Raw genomic sequence first — 17602 nt, 5'->3', positions numbered from 1 at the left:
AAGGAAGCCCTGGAAACGGAGTTAAGAGAACAGATAGAGAGCAGCAGAATCAGAGACTCGGACCAATATGAATAGAAAAACAAAATCACCAGACAACAAAGGTAGAAAAAATCATTTTATTTTCATTTTATTGTTTGGAATATGTCCAATTTGAGAATTTACATCTGCTGTCTTATTTTGCACTGGGTATACTGGAGCTGTAACAGCTTACAGAAATGATTTATAATGAAAAAAAAATCATGTTATTTTTTTCTCCTATATTAGTATAATATTTTCAATGATGTCTGTTTATATGCGCCATGGCTGGTGTAAGGGGTGTGGCTATCATAGGGGTGGAGTCAAATGTGACCTCGCCCATAATGAGTACTGACACCTGTTATTCAGGTTAAATTGCCCTGTTGGCACTTTGCGATAAATAATTAGATTTTGGGTTGCTGTTTGGGCATTTGGTCTCTGAAAGGTTCGCCATCACTGTCCTAGAGAGATGGCTGGATGAGATTACAGGATTAACACCCATAAGGAATCAAAAATATTCCTCCTGCCTGGAGTGCAGGAGTACCCTAATGGGAAATCAGAGTTCAAAATTTGCTTCCCAACTGGCATCTCTTGTAACCTTGAGTAAGCCACTTACCTCTCTATTGCCTCAAGTACAAAATTTAGAATATAATCTCTCTGGGCCAGGGAAAACCTCATCTGTATATAATTCACCTTGAGCTCAGATTAGGACAGACGAGTAATGAAATCTAAAATCCTAATCAATCAATGTGGTATGGAAGAAGTAAGATCCTTTCAGAACTCTCATTTGCCCAGTAGGGAATAGAGAGGAGGTGCATGTCAATTGGTTACAGCATCCCCTTTTTGGGATGGCTGCAATCAGTGGCATACTGAGGGCAGGGCAGTGGGAGCGGTCTGCCCCAGGTGCACGCTGCAGGAGGGGTGCAAGGAGCACAGTGGCGTACGAAGGGGGGGGGGGGCGGTGGGGGCGTGACAACGAAGAGCCGGCAGGCGCGTAGCACCCCCCCCAGCGGTGTGCACCCGGGAGGGGGTTCTTTCGCTGGGGGATCGAGGGTTCTTTCGCCAGGGGGGGCGTCGCGCTGTTCCGGGGGGGGGGGCGCTGCACCCGGGGGTGGGGCGCATTGGCGATCCGCCCCGGGTGTCAGCCCCCTTAGGAATGCCACTGAAGGAGCAGCTGTGCAGCTGTCTGCTCCGCTGGTTCCCTGCTCCCTCTGCTGTTACTTCCTGTTCTGGGGCAGAGGGAGCAGGGAACCAGCGGAGCCGACAGCTGTATGGCTGCTCCCAGCACCCCAGCAGGTAAGAAGAATGCACCAGGGAGGGGCTTGTAGGTGATGCACCGGGGGGGGGGGGGGGAGAACGCTGCACCCAGTGAGTGTCATGCTGCACCTGTGTGTGTGTGTGTGTGTGGGGAGGGGGGGAATGACGCTGCACCCCATGGGGGTGTGCAGTGGCGATCCGCCCTGGGGGAAGCCGACCAAGGGAACACCACTGGCTGCAATGGTACTGCCTGCATTTATATACTTCAGAGATCCCTACAGCATGTGCAGTGGATTCATGTGGATTTGTTATGTGTGTCTAAGACTCAACCTTTAGGCCAACTCAGTCTGTGTCTTGGGTGAGGTTTCCCTTAACTTTTGAGTTTGTGTTTTACCCACCCCTCTTCCTGCTATTTAATTAAGGAGGAGAGCAGCAGCTTGACCCTCAAACATAAGGGACAAGGAGAAAGAAGTCCCACTCAAAAGCTGAAGGAGGTACTGTGTGAAAGATTATCCCTATGGGAAGAATCTGTGTGGAAGTGGATTCCGGAGAGGAGAAACTATGCTTGATTTGGAAGAGAATAGTTTTACAGTGGTACGTGGGGAAACTAACCCCAAAATGCTGACTATTATTGGAAGGGATCACAGGCACAGATTAGTGTGGAGTGTTAAAGAGTAATTATTCATTGTTGTACAACCTCAGGACAGAAAGGCTACCTCAAAGAAACATTTTTTTTTTTTGCATTTATATTCAATGAAGAGAGTTGGAGCTCCCCATATCTGTCTTTGAGTGATCGCTTGAAGGGCCAAGGCCAGGGCCTTGAAGAGAAATACCTTCTACCCCAGAGAGAACCTGCTCCTGTGTGAGTGCTGAGAGACTGGAAGAAATCAATGTCCTGTGGGGGCCCAGGGATGTGAACCCTGCAACTGGAACATCCCCCTTTACAAATAATTTTCTAATAAAACTGATTAATGAAAAAACAATCATAATATTTTTTAATTAGGTAATTAACTACCACACTATATAAACACTTTAAACAATAACAGAATCAATTTAGCATTATAGTTTTAATTCAATTATGCTACAGCTCAAGTGTCTCAGGTACTGGTACCTTTGATGAAGTATTATTCTGCTGGTCAGTGCTAAGGTTTGATCAGACAGTGATGAGCCTCTTTGGTGTATCAGATGTGATGCATATGATTATCTCAAGTTATGTTCTCCAGGAACAGGATGTGTGGGCCTCTGGTCTACATGGTGGCCTCCAGGATTGGCCTGTGGTTCTCTTGCATAAATGATGATCTTCCTTTGCAAACAGTTTAGAAGAACATCTCTCTACCTCTTTGACTTTCACTAATGAATTAAATAAACTAACATTGTTGTGTGGGAAGGAAGTTTAATCTCACTAAATTTCTACTTTCCCTTCCTAAATTTTCTATTGAACTTGCTTTCCTCGGCTAATTTGAAGAGCAAATTTTATGCCTAAGGGATTGTTTTCTTTTACTAAAAATGAATGTGTTGTTCACTTACTATTGGTGTCGTTCCCTGTCGGCCTGCAGCATTCAGAAGAAGAAAGGGCAGAGGCAGCCTGCACAAGCCTGCTGGTATATTTGACGCCTGATTGGCTGGTTACACCATCCTGAGCTGCCTCTGGCCAATTGGCATAATGGAAACAAACCAAAACATTCCATAGGATCTCAACTGCTGCAGCTACTCTGAGCAGAGGGAGAGGGCTGAGTGGCAGAAAAACCCTAGGCTAGTACTGCCAACAAGATCAACACCTTGCCAAGGACAATTTGGGGCAACTGGTTGTTCCTGGTTCTTTTTTTTTATTTTGCCATTGCATGCATGGAGTAGTAGGTCCCACTTTTTAATTTTTTTAAATATTTTTTAGAGAAATCGGAATTGCGTCTGCATTCAGGCAGTGTGATCAAAACCAGGCTTGGATCAGCTTCTTCTGTTTGACGAGAATAGGGTAGAACAGTGGTTCCCAAACCTGTCCTGGGAGTTCCCTAGCCAGTCAGGTTTTCGGGATATCCACAATGAGTATTCATGAGAGAGATTTACATGCACTGTCTCCACTGCATGAAGATCTCTCTCATGAATATTTATTGTGGATATCCTGAAAACCTGACTTGCTGGGGAGCTCCTAGGATAAGTTGGGGAACCATTGAGGTGGAACCCTAACTGCAGAGACAAAAGAAAAACTTTATTCAGGGCTTTCTCTTATCCTGGGATCTGGGCTCTGGAAGGTTTAAAAGGAGCAGGTCTTTTTGCATGCAATGGATTCTCTGTGTACCACGTCCTGGATATTCAGCAGTTAACCATCCATAAATTGGACTACGTAAAAGTCATTCCTATCTTTATATGGTGCCCCATAGCCAAGTTAAGTGCTGAATATCGCGCTTAACTAGCTATGCATTAACCGGGTCTGGAAGCCTGAAAATTCAATGCCGGTGCTGGGACATGGCCGGGTATTGAATTTCCAGGTTTAACGCCGGTGTCGGTCAGCAAAATGCTGAGCTCCACTGGCTGAATATCGAGCCCATAATTTGGTTTGGGCTTAGGAAAGGATGTCGCCTAGTGGTTACATCAGTGGGCTGAGAGCCAAGAAAGTCAATGTTCAAATCCTGTTTCTACCACTGCTTGGGAAGACGGCATATTTTCAAAGCACTTAGCCTCCCAAAGTTCCATAGAAACCTATGGAACTTAGCCTCCCAAAGTGCTTTGAAAATAAGCCTGACTATCTCCCAGAGCCTCAGATACTCACTTATCCCCTCATTCTGTAAAGTAAGCATCTACATGTACGTGCCATTTGTGCTCTCATATTATAGAATACTAGTCCTCACACTTGTGAATGTTACAGATTTGTGCGTTAACCCCTTAATTCTATAAAAGTTTCCACAAATTGCGCATATACCCAATTTTACGCAATTTAGTTATCAAGCTAATTAGTACCAATAATTGGCTTTTTACCAAGCAATTATTGGAACTAATTAGATTTAATTGGAATATAAGCAGGATCCATGCCTAAATTTTATATGCAAGTAAAAAAAGGGGGTGGGGAAATGGGAGGGTCATGCACGGAACAGGGGTGTTCCTAGCATTTACACGTTGTTATAGAATAGGGGGGCATTTGCACTATGTTTCAGTTGGTGCAATTGGCCAAGCCTAAAATTAGGTGTGAGTCCTAGGCATAAGTGCTCTTCTTTAAACCCCACCTAACTTTAAGCGCGGCTTACAGAATAGCGATTTTATCAGCACTGATTTTTTCGGTGCCGTATATAGAATTAACTCCTAAGTGCTAGCTATATGCTAAGTGGTATTCTTTCATTTTAGTGCACAACTTGCATACTGCACAAGTGCAAGGGGGTATTCACATGAACAGGCCATGGATATGCCCCACAATTCTGAGAACAGACCAAATAAATTGAAGTGCTAAGCAATTTAATTGAGACAGACACCCGAAATGGCCACGTTTCACCCTATGGCTATGTCAGTGGTTAAAAGCTATTGGGGATGGAGCAACAGGCATTTGCCTTTCGTTTCTGAGGGCTTTTCTCCAAATGATGATTTAAGCACAAATTTCTCAAGCGTAATTAACGTAGAGTCTGTGTTTTCTAGTATTAGTTTACCTGATATTTACTCTAGTTACAGATACTGCAGTTTGTTTGTTTCTTTGAGCAACAGGCATTCCCCTAATAGTTAAAACTAGTTCAAAAAAAGCAGTGCAGCACTTCTTGTTCAAAACAGCAGATTCACCACCATTGCTTCTATTTTTGCTGCTGCGCTGGTTTGCGGATCATCACCTCTTCTGTTGGCTGTTCCCATAATTCTGGGTGCATTTAGACACACACATTTACAACTGCCACAGACATTGAATAAGTGGGCACACCTAAATGTTGGTGCATAAGTACATAAGTATTGCCATACTGGGACAGACCAAAGGTTCATCAAGCCCAGCATCCTGTTTCCAACAGTGGCTAATCCAGGTCACAAATACCTGGCAAGATCCCCCCAAAAAGTACAAAAGTACAAAACATTTTATGCTGCTTATCCCAGAAATAGCGGATTTTCCCCAAGTCCATTTTCAATAGACTTTTCCTTTAGGAAGCCATCCAAACCTTTTTTAAACTCTGCTAAGCTAACCACCTTTACCACATTTTCTGGCAACGAATTTCGGAGTTGAATTACACGTTGAGTGAAGAAACATTTTCTACACTTTGCAAAAAAATTGCAGGAGAACTGGTGCTACAATAGGGTAAAGCAATACAAAACAAAAACACCACCAGTAAGAAAATCTTATCCAAACATGTTTGGATAAGATTTTCTTACTGGTGGTGTTTTTGTTTTGTATTAAGAAACATTTTCTCCAATTCGTTTTAAATTTACTACTTTATAGCTTCATCCCATGCCCCCTAGTCCTAGCATTTTTGGAAAGCGAAAACAGACGCTTCACGTCTACCTGTTCCACTCCACTCATTATTTTATAGACCTCTATCATATCCCCCCTCAGCCGTCTTTTTTCCAAGTGGAAGAGCCCCAGCCGCTTTAGCCTTTCCTCATACAATACCATACAATTGCTGATATAATGTATTCTATAACTAAATGTGAGTGCCCAGATGACCTTATAGAATTTCCCCATTGACTCCTTAATTCTATAAACTTGCATGTTCAAATGTTTGACTAGAATGCAAATTTGCACACTCAAGATATGGAATAAGGTCAGTTGCATGCATAAATTATTTCAATTTGGAATTAATAGCCACTTATAGACTACAATTGGCCTTACTTGGCACTACTTGGCACCAATTAGCAGTTACTTGCGTAACTGCCCTTAGTCATCTTATATAATAATTCTCACCTCCAACGTTCTAATGTGCCTGGGACCGTGGCTCCCTCGGAGGTGGTCCGCTAGGCAGCTTAGAATGCACTGACGTCAGTGACGTCACTGACAGCTGATTCCAAGGCAAGGGGAGGAGTAGGGAAACACGTGTTTCCCTACTCCTCCCCCGCCTGGGAAATAGCTGTCAGTGCACCGCTCCCTGCCACTTCGGAGCAAGTGGCAGGGAGCGGGGCAACACAGACCCCCCCTCGACGCATCACCAAACCACCCCCCCACCTGAAGAACATCAACACCTCGTGTCCCCTCACACCCCTCCCACTGAGTTCCACACTCCACCCTCCCTCCAAATTCAACACCCCCCTCCGCGTTACGGCCCCTAGACCCCCCTTCCGCGACCCTGTTGACCCCCCTCCCCGCCGAAAACCGTCCACCGCCGTCGAGTACCTGTGCTGACGGGGGACCCCAACCCCCAACAGCCGAAGTCCTGTTCTGGCCTTCGCGGCGTTGCTTCCTGAATGCTCTTCTGTTCAAGTTCCTCTGCGTGCGTCTGACGTCAGACGCACGCACAGAAACTTGAACAGAAGATTATTCAGGAAGCAACACCAGGACAGACAAGAACAGAACTTTGGCTGACGGGGGTTGGGGTCTCCCGTCAGCACAGGTACTCGACGGCGGCGGGGGATAGTTTTTGGTGAGAAGGGGGGGTTGACAGGGTCGCGGAAGGGGGGTCCAGGGATCCGTAACGCGGGGGGGGGGTGTTGAATACGGAGGGAGGGCAGAGTCTGGAACTTGGTGGGAGGGGTGTGAGGGGGCCTTGAACTGGGTGGGTGGGAGGCCAGGGAGGCTGGGAGGCCTTGAACTGGGAGGGACGGAGGCCTTGAACTGGGAGGGAGGGAAGGAGGGAGGGAGGCCGGCAGGCAGGCAGGGAGGCCTTGAACTGGGAGGGAGGGAGGGGGGTCTGGAACTCGGAGGGGACAGAGCGACACAGCGAGGAAGAGTGGGGGATTGCCTTGCTGGCACCCGTTTCATTGCGTTAAGAAACGGGCCTTTTTTACTAGTTATTCTATAAGTTGCGCAATCAAATTCCAGAACATGAAACTTCTAGGGGGGACGTAGACTTGAGAGGGGCAAAGGTGGGTTGGCGGTGTGTCAGGCAGTTATGTGTGCAGGTTATAGAATACTATTATTTATGCACTTATCTGAAAACAGGCATGAGCATTTACGCTATTGAGCTGGTGTAAGTGCTCCTTCCTAAAGTTAGGCGTGCAAATGCAGATTTACACTAGTATTCTATAATGACTTTTGGTTAGAGGCTTTTGGAGCCCCATAGTCTCATTTTTCCGGTGTTTTGCAGCAGCAGTGGTTGGGTCAGAGCACAGCCAGTATTGTTGGCCAGAAAGGGGTCTTTAGCTGCTAGGGGTCTTGATCTTTAGGTGTTCATCTCCTGCCGATTGCTGTTACTTTTGAGGTTTTACCCTAAATTGTTTTTTTGTGTGTTTCTTCAGGAGTGCTGCTATATATGCAATATATTAGATCGTTTTTATATGTATAGAGAAATATTTCTTTATTCATAGAATTCTGGGGACTGGAGCTTCTCAGTCACATCTTTATGATTATGGCTCCAAGGAAGGGTTGTGCAGGGGTGTTTGTGGGTACGGGTGGTGGGGGTCAAGGTAATGGGAGGAGGGTGCTAATGGCAGATCTGCAGGTGAGTTAAAAAATGTAGGACAGAAGGTAGATGGATGAGGGAGCAGGGACTGGGAGTCCAAGTCTGTATGTTTGGTTGAAGCCAGCAGCACAGAATGCTGATGAGGGCACGTCTCATAGCACTGCCCATGCTACTTCTGCACCAGATGCATGTGGAAAGTGAAAATGGGAGGTGGTTCAATTGTTGGGCCCTGGGGTTTGATAGAGGAAGGTGAAGGGGAAAGGAGGATCTGTGGGTGGGCGGGCTGGGGCTAATAAGATTGCCAATTTTACATGAGGGATAGAGGATGCTTCTGCAAGTAATGGGAGATGTTTGTTCCTCCAACCACGAGGCAGTGCTTTTTCAGCTGGCATTTTCAGTTGCCTTTTTTGGAGCACTGAGTGTTGGGGAGTTGGTTGCACCCACAAAAAATTCAGAGGGGTTCTCAGGTTTGTTGTGTATATTGTGGTTCTGGAGAATGGGTGCTTGCACTTGTGGACACATTGTTCCAAGACAGAGCAGCTAGGTTGAGGTGTGTGGGTCAGTGTGAGGAAGTCAACTGATTTGGAATCATGCCCAGGCTTATAGGTGGTTGAGGCCTGAGGGTGGCCTATTCTGGTTGAGCTATAACAGTGCTCCAATAGTTATTTGGGTTATACGTGTCTTGGGGAGAATAAATATTAATTTCTACTGTTTTTCTTAGTTTCTGTTTTAGTACTTTTACCTGTGGAGATATGTCTGTGATTGTTGAGGCACGCCTTCATTTTCTGGGCCAGATAGCATGTGGCAGTGTTCCGCTTGGGAGTAAATTTGGGACTGGCTACCTTTGGCATTAGGATTCGATGGCTGGGACTGCAGGGCATGCTATGGGAACAACTCTTACCAATTTTACTGCAAGCAAGGCCAACATTAGGGGGTGGCAAACAGGGCAATTACCATGTGCCTCCATACTACAAAGGACTCCCAAGCCTGCCTCATGCTGAAGGAGGCATAGGCTGAAGACCAGCTTTGGGGCCCCCCTATCCCCAGTTTCTGCCCCTGGCCCCTGACTGTTTAACACCAGCCCTGGTTGTAAGCAAAGTGTTTCTCCACTCAGCTGATTCTTATGCATTTAGATGGAAATGATTTGCATAGAATAAAAGGGATGGTGTTAATACGCCACATGAAAAAGGATTTCTTTTTGTGAGCATGTTGTTTCCTACACACACGCCTGGTGTGGTCTCGTATCCTACCGTGATTAATTTGGAGAGAGGCCAGAAAAATGAAGGCTGTGGAGTAGCTTCACTGCCATGTTAATGGGGATATTTCTCGATTTGTGGTTGCCTTGGGGGGTATGGTAGTGTCTCATGACCTGTTAATCATTGAATGTCTAGGTCTTTATCACCTGTATGGAGTTCATTTATTGGACATTGGGTTTTGAATATTTTTCTGAGTGCTGTTCGATGGCTACAACGGGGGGGGGGGGGGGGGGGGGGGAATGGTGACAAAATTATAAGCTGCTGCCACTTGTGGTGGAGGATGGAGGATTGTGAATCCAGAGGTGGCTGTTAAACAGGGTATTAGAACTAAGAAGAGGCGCTGGATTTAAAACTCATGTATGACACCACCACAAGTGGAGGCGAGGGCCTGGTGTCACCGCAGGCCTTCACAGAGCAAACAGAAGGAATATTTGGGAGGAAATACTTGCTGAAATGGACATCTAGGTTGTTACTAACTAGCTCTCTCTTTAAGGGGTGAGAATCAAGATAGAAGGCCACTATGGGGGAGCAGTCTGAATTTGACACAGAATGTTAATGTTAGCAGCCACTCAGAAAATTCTAAAGGCTATCGATATCCTTTTCATGTTATAACAGTTAAATATAATGTAGCTATCAGCCAAAATGTAAATTGTAAGCCACTTTGAACTGAAATTTGGTTTTGGATAACAGTGGGATACAATAATTCATAAATAAATAAATAAATAAGTTTGAATGTTAATTGATCAATAAAGTTGAGGCCAATGTTTTGCCACACATTTTACATTGATGTCTTGGGTCTAATTCATATTTTTGTGGAGAACGGAAGTGATACGAATGCCAATGCCAATGTTATGTAGTTTTACAGTTTGAAATCTGTTCCGACTGGTACATTCAGGGCTTTTTTTGAGGGGGTACTTGGGGGTACTGAGTACCGGCACCTTTTTCATTGTCTGCTAAAATTGACCCATGGACCCCAAGTTATAATGAAAGAGCTCAGGCTCTACACACCAATTCTGCCCTGTCATAGATTCTGTGACTGGTTGTAGGGGGCCTGGTTATTGTGGGGTGAAACCCTCAGTGATCACCCCACTCCTGAAGAGTGGCCTAGCATTTGAGTACCGGCACCTTTTTTGCTAGAAAAAATGCACTGGGTACATTTAACTCCACCAGTTCCATTTGCCTCCAATTCTGTCAGTCAGCTTTCATGGGAAATTTGCAGACTGCAATACATGGAGACAGATATTGCCCAATCCCTCTTGTGGTTGCTTACATTAATGTGTGAAAAAAAAGAAGTTTTCCTGGAGACAGGGCTTATATTGTTAATGATAAGTTTTCACTTATAAAACAAGAGCGATTCTGTGAGTAATGAGAAAACAATATAGATCCTGGCATGTTAAATAGAGTAATTTTATATGCATGGGATGGCAGAACAAAGAGGCACTGTGAAGGACAATTGTGGGATCAGAGCCTCGAGCGAAAACCCTGTGATTTAGGGAACAGGCTATGAAGACATAACCTTGTCGGTTAGGAGCCAGCAATGTAAAATAACAAAGAATGTGTAATGTTTGGGGCATAGAATGCAATTGTCTTAGGAAAGCTATACTTTAAAAAAACCTAGCAAAACCCACCAAACTCAGCTTTTTCAGAATGCATGTTTATGTTTATTAAAATTTGTTATACTGCCCTTTTTGAACATACAGGTCAGGGCAGTTTATAAAGCAAGCAAAAACACAGAAACTTAAAAACAGAAAAGAAAATCCATTACTGATAGAAAAGAGTCAGGTGAAACAAGAACAAGCATACCCTAAAATAAATAAACAAACAAGCAAATACTGGAAACAATAAAGTTCACAGTTGCTGAGTTCCAAAGGCTTGGGAAAAGTAAAAAGACTTAAGCAGGGATTTAAAAGTCTTCAAGGAAGGTTCAACATAGAAGGTAGTGTGCCGGGTAGATTCTAGATGGGCTAATTACAGTGCAGGGACTGCTAAAAATCCAGGTAACAAAAGTGCCTAGAAGGGGTATAAGGAATACTCAAAGTTGAAAGAAAAGCAGGGAAACCAGTGTGATAGGCTTTATGAACTAAGCATAGAATCTTACAAAAAATCCTATAAGGAAAAGGAAGCCAGTGAAGACGAAGGAACAGTGGGGTAATGTGATCTGACCTCTTAGCTGAACAGAGAAAACAGGCAGCAGAATTATGTAATATTCGGAGTCACTTCAATTGAGCATTAGGGAGTCCAGCAAAGATAGAATTACAGTGATCAAGTTTTGAGATAATGAAGGCATGTACCAAGGAACGTAAAGTAGGAGCAAATTGACCAAAGATTCCGGAGAGAACAAAAGCCAGACTTAACAAATGAGGAAATGTGCTCAGAGAAAGAAAGTTGCGAATCTTAAAATTACGCCTAAATATCAGAAAGATTTAACTGGAGATTATGGACGATCAAAAAGCAAAAGATGAACTGTGGAAACTGGGAGAGGACCGGTCACCCAACAGGCAATAATTTTATCCGGATTGAGGATTAATTTGTGGGTGGAAAGTAAGTCCTTAATAATGCAAAGAAAATGTTGAATTTGAGTGAGATCAATATGATAGGGCGAAAATGGGAAAATCAATAGAATGTCATTTACATATATATAAAAGTTAATGTTCAAATCTTGAATAAGAGAGGCAAGAGGACTTAAGAAAATGTTGAATAAATGAGGGGACAACACCGATCCAACATGAGGGAACAGAAGCAGAAGATAGACTGAGGTTAATTAGAGAGAGAACAAATGGAAGAAGACCATGCCTAGGAATCTTGTACTAGCTAGAAGGAATAGGATCAAGGGGACATGGAGCAGATTTAATGGATGCAAGAAACTGCTTAAGGGAAGCCATTGAAAGTTGAGGAAAAGAAGAAATAGAGGAAAGGAGAAAAGAAGTAGATGGGTGAGGGAAAAGACAGAGGGATGGGTGGGATCAATAGAGGGGTGAGGGGGTGATGAATATTGACAAGGGGAGTTAGGAACCAAGGGTAGGGAAGCTATCAAAGATGAAATCTTCATAGAGAATGAATTGGCCAAGTGATCTGCAGAAGGAGCTAGAGAAAGTCTCGATCTATTTTGCTAAGAAGTCAAGTCTGAGACAAGTTTGAAAAGAAGTTTGGTAGAGTTTACCAGAGAGTTCAGTAGGCCCTGAAAATACATTTTCTTGGCTTTACAAAGAAAGGGGGAGGGGTAGATGGAGATATCAAGAGTAATTTACAGTTTTTAATATTTTTTTTAAAGTAGCTTTGGTCTCTTACCATGTTAAGTTTGACATCTGTTTTAAGGCTGATAGATCATGAGTTCCAAAGACTATTAAATTTCATATTAAATATGATCTTACATAAACAATTATGCTCAACCATGTCTTGCTAGTTTATAAGATGTAATGTAATATTATTTACTGTATACTGAACAGTTCCACTGTAAGTTATTACTAATTAATGTTAGCTAATCTTTTGATAACATACAGTTAAATGTAAACCGCTTAGAACTTGTTGGTAAAGCGGGTTATAAATGCAAAATTAAAATACGTTAAATCTCTTTGGTTCACAGAACTTTCTTCTGACTGTAAAACACCCTAATGCCAGCTCCAAGAAGGCATAGGATTTCCAGTGCTACAGGCGCCCTTGTGTTGTTCGCGGTTGTTGGAGCATCGGGGTGAATAACAAATGACCCCTATTTGCACGCATTAGCATGCTACTTGCACTGATGGTGATCACACACATTGTTTCCTGCAGGAAGGGTTTTTCACTATACCACATCAGTAAACGCGGGTGCTAGTTTGGTGTTAATGGCCTCTAGCACCCATGTTTACTTTTGAGCATTGGGGCACAAGTGTTCTGCCTTGGGGGTGGGGGGTTGAGGGAGTGCACAGTGAAGGCTCTGATGATGATGATTAGCGTAGCAAATTCTTGATTCACACTTGGTTTCATATTGGCAGGAGTGGGTGAGAATGACAGTGGCCTGTTATGTTAAGGACTGAAGGTTCCCAAAGCTCATTACAATCACACAACATTTCAAAAAACTCCTTCACTTGTGGCCCAATAAGTTATGAGGAATGGAACGTCTTTTTCATTCTATTTGGAGCCACAGATGAGAGAACCCCCAACGCTTTCCTTTTATATTGTTGCAGAAGTCTGTTTTCTCTTCATAGCCAATGCCTTAGCTGCCTTTAAGCTGATGTACCACATGGAGGGCAATTCTATACAGTATGTGCTAACAGATATACAGAGATTATGCACATACCCTTGGATTCTATATAGCATGCCTAGAGATCTGTGCTGAAATCTAAGCATATTCCATACACCACCCCCTACTGGCAGCGATGTAGTTGGAGGACTCCCTCTCAGCTTAGAGAGAACAATGGTGCATGGGTGTACACATATGCATGTAAATGCCAAACTTCTGCCTAGGCACTATTCCAGGGGCACTCAAAGTCCAGACCGTGGTCTAGAATCCAGACCATGAACCCAATTTTTGTGAACCGCAGCTGTGCCTTATCTTTGAAAACATATCAGCAAAATCTGTATTACCTTTATTTAAAAAAACTGAGAGCCCATTAAACAAATTTCAAACTGAATTTAGGTCTATAAAGTGTTATTTACTGATGATAGAGCAGAAAACCGGCAGATGAATACATTATATTTTTGACAGGGCCATCTTTGGGTGTTGTAGCACCCGTGTGGGCCAGTGCTGTGGTTAAATGCAATGTCAAAAAATACATTTTGCAGCGTGAACAACCCAAAGATGCCCACGCCCACATCCAGCATCAAAACTTTGTCTCATAGATGGTACTTATGTTGAAAAATCTCACATCTGTTATTGATACTGTGAACTCTAAACGAAACCAAACATAGAAGTGTAATAACCAACGAACATTTGCAGAATGCCAGGCTCATTGCATTGACACCATACAATCCAACCTATACTGACATTCTTCAGGCAGCAGTTCAATTTCTCGCACTGACATTATAAACATAATAAACAGTGCAGCAGGAGCCATTTTTATTAACTTTAAGAAAATAATAAAGTAGACTACTTTTAATATTGCCACAAAAATAATCAAAATTAGGGCTGCATTTCTGAAGTAGGTTGTGAAAACTGTAAGGTTATTCTGCATGCTGTTTTAGATTCTTGAATTTGTAATTTGTCAATTTGTATTTTGTATTTCTTATCTTTTTATTACTTTTTATCCTTTAGTTTATTTAGGGCTGCATTTTGATGAAAATTTGTAATTGTGATTAATTATGCGATTAATCGCACAATTCAAGGTATGATGTTTATTTTTGTTCCTACTGCAGCTCCTTGTGACTCTGGACAATGGAGGGTTAAGTCACTTGCCCAAAGTCACAAGGAACTGCAGTGGGTAAAAAAAACAAAACAAAACACACCTTTAATCACGTGGTTAATCACGATTAAACTTTTAATCAAAATGCAGCCCTAATAAAAATCTATACAACTAAGCAGCCTACTGATTATTGTAGTTTGGTGCTTAGGACATACTTGCTTAGTGTCTGTGCAAGCCTACTGGCCTGCTTAGTCTTAGATTTGCAGTAAAATATGTAGGTAGGCCAGTTAATATTATGGACTGCGAACAACTTGGCAATGGAAAAAATGGATCACTTGACAAACAGTTTGAGTACTCCTCCATATAACTCGTATTTTATAGGTAGGTGTAAACATAGTTGGAGTCTGGGTGGGACTCACATTTATACATGTAACATAGAATGCTATAAATTATACACATATCTCCAGAACTTAGGTGTATACACTTACTCCAGCTTATTGGTCTGCATATTTGCTGTTATGCTAGTATATTATAAAGGAAAGTAAGGGAGTCTTTTACAAAGGCGCATTAGTATTTTTACTGCGTGGTAATGATTAGCGCACACAAAATGCTGAGATTTTTAATGCGTACTAAAAATGCTAGTGTGCCTTTGTAAAAGGATCCCTAAGTGCCTAAATTCCTTTATTGAACAGATTCCTACCAGGTGCTCAGTATTACCCCCATAGGGTGCCAGCAAGGAGGCTTAATTGACAGGAGATGGTGTCATGTGACAAGGCTGAAGTCATAGCCGCCATTTTGATACAACCAAATCAAAGCAAACTATTGGTCCACACCAAACCACACATAGGCAGTCCTTATTTTTATTGAGTGTTTGCTATTGTTTTGGGTGACTCAATATTGTGGCAAGTTCCGCCTACTAACTTCAGGCCAGATAATGGGCCAAGCAAGCTCTGGCCCTCTCCTGTCAATTAAACCTCTTTGGGTGCCAGTATCAGCCGTTAATACATGTTAATTAGCTTCTATTAACCATTCATGCTATTGACATGCCAATAGGTTTTATACAACTATCTTGAGTTTTTCCATTAACAGGTCTGTGATCACTTTTGCAAGTTTTTTTTAAATTTTTTATTTATAAATTTTTCATTTTCATTTATGCATATACATAAAGTCAGAAATACGGAAGTAAAAATTTTTTCCAAGAATTACAACTCAACAAAAGAAAAAAACATTTCCTAAAATATTAGACCACAACAAATGGATCCAGGATCAAAGAAATACTATTGAAGAATTAATAAAAGAAAAACAAAGGCGGAAGAATTCTCTTTGGGCGCAGCCGATCCTAGCTTACTATTCAGGACATGAATCTCTACTCTTTACTAATAATAAACTCTTGAAGTTTCTCAGGTTCAAAGAAAATATAATTCAGAGAATTAAATTTTGCGACACATCTACAGGGATACTTAAGGAGGAAGGAGCCTCCAATACTAAGGAACCTAGGTTTCAAAGTTAGAAACGCCTTCCTTCTTTTCTGAGTATCCCTGGACAAGTCAGGAAATATTTGAATTTTTGTGCCTAAGAATTCTTCATTTATATTACGGAAGTACAACTTAAATATATTATTACGGTCAAGCTCAAATGCGAAAGTCACCAACATGGTAGTTCTTTCAGTTATCACTTCAAGTGAATCCTGAAGAAATTCCGTTAAGTTCATTTGTGGGGCTTCCCCCACTGCCGGGTGAATACCAGAAATATATTGAGTCTTAGTTATTGGTGGTAGATTTTCCTCTGGTATATGTAAAGTCTCTTTCAGATATTTCTTAAACATTTCCAAGGGGGCAATTAAAGGAGATTTGGGGAAATTCAAAATCCTCAAATTATTCTTTCGAAGTTGGTTCTCTAGATGTTCTATTTTCCTATACTGTATATTTTTTTCCTTGGAAACTAAAGTAGAAAAAGTTTTCAAAATTTGTACCTCACTGTCCAAAGTCTTGATTTTGGTGTCCTGGGCATCAAGCTTGGCCTTGAAATTCTCCTGAGTCGTTTTAATCACCATCAGTTCTACTTGCGTTGCTCTTGACATTTTATCCAGAGTGGCATTCATGTCCTGAATAACATCCCATAACATCTCTAGGGTAACTACAGCAGGTCTAGTTCGTTCCCCGATATTCCCCGTTGGCAACTCCTGCATTGGCAGATTCAAGGACAGAACGGTTTGAGTCTGCCCTGACTGCTCTGCTATCCCCGCTGGAGAAGAAGTGGCGACGGGGCCTCCTACTACAGTCCCAAGGGGTAAACCGTCTTTGGAACTCTCATGATGCTGTTCCGCCGATGCCACCATCACCCCAATGGGTCTCGGAGGTGCTGTATGAGAGGGAGGGCTCAAAGAGACTTCCTCCAAGCTATTCTCTGGCAAAAACGTCGGAGCTATCGAAGCGCTCTTAGAGAGTCCCGGCGTGCGCACCACTATCGCGTCCAATGTTCCCTGGCGCATGGTGTAAGGTTCCGCCCGTCTCGAGGAGGTAAGTGCCGGGGACTTCCCCTTTCTTTTCCCCATAATGGGTGCTAGGAAGGTCCAAGTCCAATACTCCAGAGAATCTTTTGGCGTTCAGGAGATGCTCACACGCACATCTGCCTCCCACTTTTGCAAGTTTTAAATGCATTGTTTTTTTAATGCACTATTAGGGGATGAACTGTTTTACAGATTTTTGTAGGTCATTACCTCATTAGCTTAGGTTTTTGTATTACAACTCTGCTGAGCAATTGACCAGCATAAATTAGATTGTGTGCATTAACAGTGCTTTCAACATGCATTTTTATTGCCTTTGCATCCATGGATGTGCAGTTCCCAGGACCACAGCGCATAGACACACTGGGGCCAAAACAAGGAGTGAATCAGCCCATCTCTTATGCTCGCATTTATCCGATGATCTCATAATAACATCTTTATTGTCTGAAAGAAAAAAGATCTTTTCTGCAGAACTCGGGAAGGGTTCTATTTCCTTAGAGCGGATTTCATTTGTAAACACTGGATGAGTAGAGATAATACCAAAAGGGAATTTGCCATCAAACATACAGAGGGAGAAAGCCCTTTGAAATTAGAATCTTGGCTCCATACAGTCATATTGTCAGAGCAAACAAAATATTTGTTTTGCTTTGCAATTTGAACTCACCGCCTCTAGAAAGTAGAAACTATCAAACACAGACATACCAGAGATTAAATAGGGTTAATACAACACACCTATTT

The 17602-nt window shown here is 42.7% G+C and overlaps 1 protein-coding gene across 1 annotated transcript in view; it reads right to left on the bottom strand.

The window, feature by feature from the left end:
• The window catches only part of LOC115472532, a 65160-nt gene extending 48464 nt beyond the window's left edge, over positions 1–16696 (bottom strand). Inside the window, exon 1 of the mRNA XM_030206826.1 lies at positions 15982–16696. Within this exon, the coding sequence (XP_030062686.1) occupies positions 15982–16696 (715 nt within the window). The remainder of the gene's footprint in view (positions 1–15981) is intronic.
• Positions 16697–17602: the final 906 nt, after the last annotated feature.

Source organism: Microcaecilia unicolor, chromosome 6, assembly GCF_901765095.1.
Source record: "Microcaecilia unicolor chromosome 6, aMicUni1.1, whole genome shotgun sequence".
In the NCBI taxonomy this organism is placed as follows: domain Eukaryota; kingdom Metazoa; phylum Chordata; class Amphibia; order Gymnophiona; family Siphonopidae; genus Microcaecilia; species Microcaecilia unicolor.
This window is presented reverse-complemented; position numbering and strand designations above follow the sequence as displayed.